The following is a 9,738-nucleotide window of genomic DNA, read 5'->3' as shown; positions in this document are numbered from 1 at the left end:
TACTACGGTGAAAATGTGTGCAGAAATATAATGTGAACTCAGACTCACTGAGAGATATTGAGAATAAAGTGTGTTAGTTTAAAGGAGAACTCCAGCGCAAAATTAACCTTTGGTCTAATTACACATTGTTACCTAGTCAACCGTTATCTGAGATTTGTTTTCATGATTATCGAATGTAAATAGTTTTATCTCTAAAAACAGTTTAGCCTATAACGCTAGTATAACGCTAGTATATGGGGCATGGAGTAATGACAAATAAAAATCGCTTGTTAATACCACTAACAAGGCTCAGAATAGCCCCACACTAACACGGCAGCATAATGAGGGTCCCTACCTTCAAACCGAAGCATTGAGAACTTTGACAGTGTCCAGACAGTTTAATAAGAAAATAACGAAACGACGATCCAAATGCGCTGAACTGTGTAGAATCTCATATGGTCCAGCGCATTTAGATCGGCGTTTCGTTAATTGACTGATCGAGTCTGTTTTTCTAAGATGGCTTCTGCTTGTATACGTGAAGTTGACTGTATGTATAAAATATCTTCTTATTAAACTGTCTGGACAATGACAAAGTTCTCAATGCTTCGGTTTGAAGGTAGGGACCTTCATTATGCTGCCGTGTTAGTGTGGGGCTATTTTGAGCCTTGTTAGTGGTATTAACAAGCGATTTTTATATGTCATTACTCCATGCCCCATATACTAGCGTTATACTAGCGTTATAGGCTAAACTGTTTTTAGAGATAAAACTATTTACATTCGATAATCATGAAAACAAATCTCAGAATAACGGTTGACTAGGTAACAATGTGTAATTAGACCAAAGGTTCATTTTGCGCTGGAGTTCCCCTTTAAGGCGATTAAATATCGGGGTTTTTTCACTGGTCAATTTTGAGATTTTGGGATATTTGTCTTCAATAACATGTCTTCTATCAGACTTGTGGTGAAAAAAAGTCAGAAATACACATTTAGGTCTTTATTTTACTGCACTTTGTCTGTTTGCGTGTGTAGATTTCTCATAAATTCAGTAAAATAGATTTACTAATATTTTGCACTGTTATCTTAGGACATGTCGAAGAAACACGCATCGCAGAATTACACTCTCCATTCGCAATGGATCACTGTTCGATTGTCGAGTTCACGCGCGTGATCATAGGTAAACCTATGCGCGTGAACTCGACAATCGACTACTTTGGACTTCGACCGAAAACAGGAACTAAATAGAGGTCTGTGCGCTGGCTGATATAACATAATTTTTATTAATATCTTTCACATCTACTGTAGTCAGATTCACCGTGTTCACTCTGAAGGAATCATCTAACATGGCTGGGCACTTGTATGACACATCAAGGATGTTAAGAGGATAAAAGCAGGTTTAAAATTAGACCCCATTCAAGTCAATAGGGTGCAAATTTTAAAAATAGGATAACACTGTGTAGGCAACACCGATTTTTGTCGTTGTTCTCTGTATTGATAGCACTCCAAATTTACTAAAAATTGAGCTCAATGTTAAAATTGACCGGAGTTCTCCTTTAATGCAGAGACATAACTCTTCCGCTGATTCAAGTTTGAAGATTGTCGTTACCCTGCCATTCAAGTGACATCTCAGTTTGATTCATCTTCAGGTTGGTTTTCTTTTTGAGACAGTTTATCTGTGAAAGTTTTGGACAAAGTTGAGTGTTTTTTTTTTTAACTTGCACACTTAAACACGTGATCTTCAGTTATTGCAACGCACCCAACGTACGGACAACGCACTCTAATTCATCGTCCTACGAACTGGTATTTTCCTGATTTTTCCTTATTATTTTCCAGTGACTGAACTGATAATGGTGAACTGAGTAAACATTTAAAGGGACGTTTTTATATAAGTGCTTATTCAGAGGTGGAATTTGATGGAATGTTTTAGTTTTTTTATGTTTGTTGTTTTCAAATGTGATTGTTTGAAGGTGATCTTTTGAAAAGGTGAGGATTTGTTAGTGTACAAATTGTCACGTTGTAAATTATCTAATTTTGATTTATCCAAAGGGATCTGTTACATCACAAGTGAAAGGGTTTTACAACTTCAGTGTTGAAAGTGTTGGTGTGAATTCAAAAGACAACACAAAGACTGTAAATTATTTTATTTTATTCTTCCTTTAGACAGAAGAAGTAACCACTCATTAGAAAAAGAAATCTAAAGAAATAAATTCTGTTTGATTGTTTTTTTGCACTTATTTACAGTATATCTTTTTTATTTGAGAGCTGCTAGGGAGTAGGGAAGCTTATTAGATCTGGGGAGGGAGGAGCATAACACACTGTTTTCACATATGCAATTTCACTTCAGGAAGCCACCGTGCGACATTATCATACCTGAAGCCTACTCTTGTCAATCTATAGTGTTCTAACACAATAAAGTAAGAAACCACATTCACACATTAGTGTGTAACGAGGCTAAAACGTTTGGGGAGCGGGGACCAGGATCCTTTCGTTGTCCAAACTTCCAGAGCAGTCATTATCCATTTTCCCTACATAACGGCTAAATTCCCCGTTACATATGGATGAGTTCAACCCAAACATGATTATATTTGCAGGCCTGATAGTGGAGATTTCTGCGGACACTCATCTGAGCTTCTTCCTCTGTTCACCTTTAATTACAACTAAACCATCATTTGGCTGAATAATAAACCAACATTAATCATTCAATATCACATGTTTCTAATACGCATGCTAACACACATGCTGCTTTATTGAACTGTGAAGTCTGAGTCTCTTCCTCCTGTATGACACACATTAATCACACAGTTATTTCTCCTCATAGACAGCAGTGACTCTTCTGTGGATCTCCTGATGGTTTCTGCTCCTCTCATCTCCGTTTCACAGATTTAAACCATGATGTAAACAATCCACCGACGTTTGGTGATCGATCTTCATCTACACTGTAAAGTAGAACAGACGAGAAAACATCAGTGTTCAGAGGAACAAAGAGCAAATTATTATATTTCAATTACATTTTTTTGAGTACAAATAAGTTAAATTGAATTCCTGTAATCAGATTAATTACCGACTTTACATGATCCTGCATAGATATTTGTGTTTTTAAATATACAGTAATAGATTTAAAACCTGAATAATGTTCATGTGTGTGTGTGTGTGTGTGTGTGTGTGTGTGTGTGTGTGTGTGTGTGTGTGTTGTGTGTGTGTGTGTGTCGGTGCGACTCCTATTGAGTCTCTGTAAAGGAGAAACTAATGAGTGTACGGCGTATGGAATAAACCACAGGGAGCAAATACTAATGTTACTTTGAGTTAAACACACACCTTTAGTTAAAGCCGCTTGTCCTCTAGTTTAAACATGTCTGTCGGCTCTTAGTAAATCACTGAGAGTAAAGTAAGTGTAGAGGAGTGTGACGTGTGGCTCGTCCCAGTAAAAACACACTGGAGACAGAGACATTTCTCCTGTGAGCTGAAGCTGGACCTGCACTGAGTTTAGCAGGAGTGCAGCGCTTTCCTACAATCTGACCAAGTCTGTTTTCACACTGAAATGATTCACTTCTACTGACACAGTTCATAAAGCAGGTGTTGATGTGTAAAGCTGTGACCGTGAGCTTCTGTTCTCTTTCCTCCTGTGTGTTCAACATTTCAATAACTTCACATTGTGTTCCCACACAAACCCTTTGTTGCAATAAAGCATAATAATAATTTCCTTTCACGAATGTTTGAAAGGTGTGTTCACATATCAGAGGAAAATGAAGATGTCTTTAATATCTCAGAGTGATGTTTCCTCACCTCAGGACACAGTTTGAGTCTCGTAGCTCGTCTCTGAGCCGCTGCTTTGAGTCTCCTATATTATTGCCTCTCAGATCAAGCTCTTCTAAAAACTGCAGTGCTTTTGAGTCAGTCAAAGACTGAGTTAGAGAAGAAACATCTGTAATGCCACAGCGACATAGACTAGAAAGACACAAACAGAGGAAGAGAGATTATCTTACAAATCCTGAATGTGAAGAATTTTACACAGATATAATGTGAACTCAGACTCACTGTGAGATATTAAGAATAAAGTGTTTTAGTTTAAAAATAACAATAGTTCACATCTATGATGATCATCTTATTGAAGAGCTACAGCAGCATTTAGTGTCCAATAGTCTGTTCTGAAACCCAGTCACACTAGTTCTGTGCGCTGGAAGACACGGTTTCTTCTCTTTCATTTTAACTCTTTATTTGACGTCTCTCTTCTTTATTCTCTGTTGAAAAGGCAGATTTCTGCATGTACACAATCAGTACATTGTATCAAATGCTGGATATTAAACAATTACTATCTAGATAAAAACACATAAAATGTGAGCAATAGGGAAACTCCAGAAAGTGCACTGCTGTAAACAATGAAACATAAGCCCTGCTGTCTTCAGATAAATAAACTTCAGTCACACTGTAATTGCTGTACAGTATAATGACACTAACTGTAGTTTCTCCAGCTTGAGTTGTGGGTTCATCAGTAGATCACTGAGGTTTTTCACTCCAGAGTCTCCTAGTGTATTCCAGCTCAGGTCCAGTTCTCTCAGGTGTGACGGGTTTGAGTTCAGAGCTGAAGTCACATCAGAACAACCTTCATCTGTCATATCACAGCCTATTAACCTACATTAGCAGAGAGAGAAGAAAATAAGACAGGAGAAAAGAAAACTGTTTATTCTGTAACGTCACATCATCTTCATCAGTAAATAAAGCAGACAGAGGAAGAGAGATCTTCATCTTTATTTCACCAGATCACAAAATACTACGGTGAAAATGTGTGCAGAAATATAATGTGAACTCAGACTCACTGAGAGATATTGAGAATAAAGTGTGTTAGTTTAAGGAGAGACACGGCAGGCAAAAACATCGGGTTTATTCACTGGTCAATTTTGAGATTTTGGGATATTTGTCTTCAATAACATGTCTTCTTTCAGACTTGTGCTGGAAAAAAGTCAGAAATACACATTTAGGTCTTTATTTTACTGCACTTTGTCTGTTTGCTTGTGTAGATTTCTCATAAATTCAACAAAAGTTGCTGTTATAAATCATCCGCTGCTCCGCGATCTCCGTCTGCTCCCTGTCATCACACACACCGTTAGAAAGCTCTCTCTCTCCTGTACAATGCTGTCGGATCCATATATGGTCATTTCCTGTTTATCAGCAACCAATCGTGAAAGTAAAAGGGGGATTTAACTCTAAATGTGCAATCTCATTGGCTGATGCAATCTTTAAAGGGGCGGTATAATGTCCTTTTCACAAGATGTAAAATAAGTCTCTGATGTCCCCAGAGTGTGTGTGAAGTTTTAGATGTATGTGAAAAAACAACAACCTTGCATCACAATAAGTTGTGATTGTCAAAACATTTGGTAACTTATTTTTATTAAGTTTAGTGACAACATGTTACAATGTTTAGCTGCATGGTTACAATTACTGGCAGGTTACTGTATTTATTATTGCTTGACATCTTGATTCAATATCGATTATTTTTTATAATTATTAGTTACAGTAGATACATGTTAAAAAATAAATCACTAATGCTGTAAACAGAGAGCCCAGGCTATTTTTATGAAAGGTTAAAAATAACAACTTAAATGAAATACAATGCGTTCTTTATTATAATAACAACTTTATAATATTTTAATGATATAAGTAAAAATATAATATGTAGCCTAATATAGTGGAGATATTTAACAAAACTCTATAGCTCATTTTTCCAGCCTATAAATGGTCATCAGATTGCTTTCCTGATGTAAATGTAACTTATGTGACATTGTTCTAGCCGGCCTGTTTTATTGACTTCTTACCGCGGTTGAAAAACACTGGTTGATCCGAGGCATATACATTTCGGTAAGTTCGGGTTTATTTACTAATAGTAAAGAAGAGCAGAGCCGAGAAGAATTAGAGTTGATCGGTTTATGTGCCGCTTGAACTGAGGCGCTACAGAGATCTGTCACGTCACATTTACAAGCGCCAAAACGGTATTTATTGTTTGAATTGCGTAATAAAATTGACAGAATCTGAGAGCTGATCATTTATTTTATATCAAAAGTAACCTGCTCTGTCTTGTCTGTCGTTGTCAGTGTCCTCTTTGCTTTGCGATTGTTTTCTGCGTGAGAAAATGGATGTGTGGCATGAGAGCGTGTGGAAAGGGCCAATTGCGTGAGTTTCAGGCTCAATGCGTGAGAGTTGGCAGCCCTGACTAAAGCTAGAAAAGTGAAATCATAATCAACCACCCCTTTAAAGCCCGTTTTCTCAAAATGACTTTTCTCTTATTCTCCAAGTCTGAAATCTCCACTTCAGTCGCACCGATATACACCAAACCTTCCAGTCTTGTGCCTAGTTATATTATGAAGACATTTACTGAGGGATTTGTAAATATATTATTCCTTGCCTGATTTATGTAACATTATATTCCAAAAAACGTGGCGAAAATCTATTTTTTAAGGCTATTCACAGTATAATTCTGATTTACAGGATGACAAAAGTAGATATCCATAAATCCCTCTGTAATTTTTCCCATCTAATATGTGAACACAATAAAAAAAAGAATTTTGAACCTGGCTTTATCCAATACTCAGATTTCATTTTTTTAAATATATGCAAATTAGCTCATATTTAATTAGACAATGCCTAATTTGCATATTTAAACATTAAATTACAGAAAACTTGTCATACATTTTTTTCTCATCTTAATGTAGGCAATCAACTGGGAAAGTTTCATGGTGATATCTGCTAGTTACACATTTTACCCTATTCACCTGTAGTGTCTCGCCTTAAACTGTTGAAGTGATTTTAAGCATTTTGATTCTTGTATGTGAACGTGACTGACCTCAATCTCTCCAGTTTACAGTGTGAATCCTTCAGTACGGCACATAAGTGCTTCACTCCTGAGTCTCCTAGTGTATTCCCGGTCAGGTCCAGATCTCTCAGGTGTGACGGGTTTGAGTTCAGAGCTGAAGTCAGGATGAGACTCTGTTTCTCTGTAATACTGCATCCACTCAGACTGAAGACAGAGAAATAACAATAGTTCAGATCTATGATGATCATCTTATTGAAGAGCTACAGCAGCATTTAGTGTCCAATAGTCTGTTCTGAAACCCAGTCACACATTTATTTGACGTCTCTCTTCTTTATTTTCTGTTGAAAAGGCAGATTTCTGCATGTACACAATCAGTACATTGTATCAAATGGTGGAAGTTAAACAATTACTATCTAGATAAAAACACATAAAATGTGAGCAATAGGGAAAGTGCACTGCTATAAACAATGAAACAAGCCCTGCTGTCTTCAGATAAATAAACTTCAGTCACACTGTAATTGCTGTACAGTATAATGACACTAACTGTAGTTTCTCCAGCTTGAGTTGTGGGTTCATCAGTAGATCACTGAGGTTTTTCACTCCAGAGTCTCCTAGTGTATTCCCGCGCAGGTCCAGTTCTCTCAGGTGTGACGGGTTTGAGTTCAGAGCTGAAGTCACATCAGAACAACCTTCATCTGTCATATCACAGCAGCTTAAACTACATTAGCAGAGAGAGAAGAAAATAAGACAGAAGAAAATAAAACTGTTTATTCTGTAACGTCACATCATCTTCATCAGCAAATAAAGCAGACAGAGGAAGAGAGATCTTCATCTTTATTTCACCAGATCTCAAAATACTACGGTGAAAATGTGTGCAGAAATATAATGTGAACTCAGACTCACTGTGAGATATTGAGAATAAAGTGTGTTAGTTTAAGGAGAGACACGGCAGGCAAAACCATCTGGGTTTTTTTCACTGGTCAATTTTGAGATTTTGGGATATTTGTCTTCAATAACATGTCTTCTTTCAGACTTGTGGTGGAAAAAAGTCAGAAATACACATTTAGGTCTTTATTTTACTGCACTTTGTCTGTTTGCGTGTGTAGATTTCTCATATATTCAACAAAAGTTGGTGTTATAAATCATCCGCTGCTCCGCGATCTCCGTCTGCTCCGTCATCACACACACCGTTAGAAAGCTCTCTCTCTCCTGTACAATGCTGTCGGGTCCAAATATGGTCATTTCCTGTATATCAGCAACCAATCGTGAAAGTAAAAGGGGGGATTTAACTCTAAATGCGCAATCTCATTGGCTGATGCAATCTTTAAAGGGGCGGTATAATGCCCTTTTCACAAGATGTAAAATAAGTCTCTGATGTCCAGAGTGTGTGTGTGTGAAGTTTTAGCTCAAATACCCCACAGATATGTTTATATAGCATGTTAAAGTTGTCACTTTTTGAAGTTGAGCAAAAATATGTAGTTTTGTGTCTGTTCCTTTAAATGCAAATGAGCTGCACAGGGGGCGGAGCTTCAACAGCTTGTGTCCTTTTCACACACACACACACACACACGAAATTTCTAAAACTTTTAGTTCATGTTCAACCCGGAGTCAGACAATGATGGAGAGACTCAAGAAGAAGTGACATGTAGAAGCAACAGGACATTTCTGAATGGTTAGTTGATGAATTTATGCAGCTGATGTGGAGTTAACTATCTTCTAGTCATTGATTAGCATATTCTGTCATGATAATCTATAAATCGTGTTCAGGGGGCGGGGTTATGTAAATTTTAGGGTTGGTGATGTCACTAACCTGGGAGGAATGTCGTGTAGTTCCTACCAGCCGTTTGTTGTCGTCCTTTTCTTTAAAAGCAAATATCTTCCTTTGCTTTGAACTTTGAGCGTTGTAACTTTGCAGATGTTGTTTATGATCAAACATCAACATTACACACTAACTAAAGTTAGAAAAGTGAAATCATAATCAACGACCCCTTTAAAGCCCGTTTTCTCAAAATGACTTTTCTCTCATTCTCCAAGTCTGAAATCTCCACTTCAGTCGCACTGATATACACCAAACCGTCCAGTCTTGTGCCTAGTTATATTATGAAGACATCTACTGAGGGATTTGTAAATATATTATTCCTTGCCTGATTTATGTAACATTTTATTCCAAAAAACGTGGCGAAAATCTATTTTTTAAGAATATTCACAGTATAATTCTGATTTACAGGATAACAAAAGTAGATATCCATAAATCCCTCTGTAATTTTTCCCCATCTAATATGTGAACACAATGAAAAAATAATGTTGAACCTAGCTTTATCCAATACTCGGATTTAATTTTTTTAATATATGCAAATTAGCACATATTTAAAGGTGCCATGTGTATTGTCTGGCAAAAAAATCAAGTCATACTCCACATTCCATACCAGATGGGGGCAGTATACCTCCATAAAGTGAATTGGTCTACTCTAGAGTAACAGACGAGAAACGGCATAGTCTCTATGCTCCGCCCCTACCTTCACAACAACCCTAGAGCCATAGCCGAAGCCTAATAGAGGACGTTTTGCCTCCAGAGGAACGTTGGGTGATGTCAAGTGATTTTGAAACATGACATCTTCAAGCTACTCCCCTTCACCTTAACCAGTGAATAGGTTCATATTAGTTTTGTTCATATTACATTTTGAGTTGTATATACACATTGTTTGAATTAAATTAATTTGACAGACAGCATTCTGTCCACATCATTGGTCAACATCAGACAGCGCACGTGAACCGATCATCTCCACTATAGTAAAAAAAAACACGAACACTGTTGAAAGATACAGTAGGCTACAAATGACCTGTTCGTGCCACAAATTGTTCTCCGTCCTCAGCGACCGAGTCATTGAATGTGAAACAGCGGCTGCTGTCGTCAGCGAGCAGCAATATTCAGTCAACGAGGGCGCGTGCGCCGCGTT

General features: G+C 37.4%; 1 protein-coding gene across 2 annotated transcripts in view; it reads right to left on the bottom strand.

Moving 5' to 3' along the window:
* Positions 1-2,100: 2,100 nt before the first annotated feature.
* The window catches only part of LOC306998031 (NACHT, LRR and PYD domains-containing protein 3-like), a 72,963-nt gene continuing 65,325 nt past the window's right edge, over positions 2,101-9,738 (bottom strand). For both annotated transcript variants that reach the window (XM_079611761.1, XM_079611762.1), the window contains 5 exons: positions 7,326-7,499; positions 6,812-6,985; positions 4,432-4,605; positions 3,760-3,921; positions 2,101-2,912 (listed from right to left, as the gene is read on the bottom strand). In XM_079611761.1, the coding sequence (XP_079467887.1) occupies positions 2,840-2,912; positions 3,760-3,921; positions 4,432-4,605; positions 6,812-6,985; positions 7,326-7,499 (757 nt within the window). In that variant the 3' untranslated portion in view covers positions 2,101-2,839. The remainder of the gene's footprint in view (positions 2,913-3,759; positions 3,922-4,431; positions 4,606-6,811; positions 6,986-7,325; positions 7,500-9,738) is intronic.

This window comes from Phoxinus phoxinus (assembly GCF_949152265.1).
Source record: "Phoxinus phoxinus genome assembly, chromosome: 5".
Taxonomy (NCBI): Eukaryota; Metazoa; Chordata; class Actinopteri; order Cypriniformes; family Leuciscidae; genus Phoxinus; species Phoxinus phoxinus.
The sequence above is the reverse complement of the archived record's forward strand: the minus strand, read 5'-3'. Positions and strand labels throughout refer to the sequence as shown.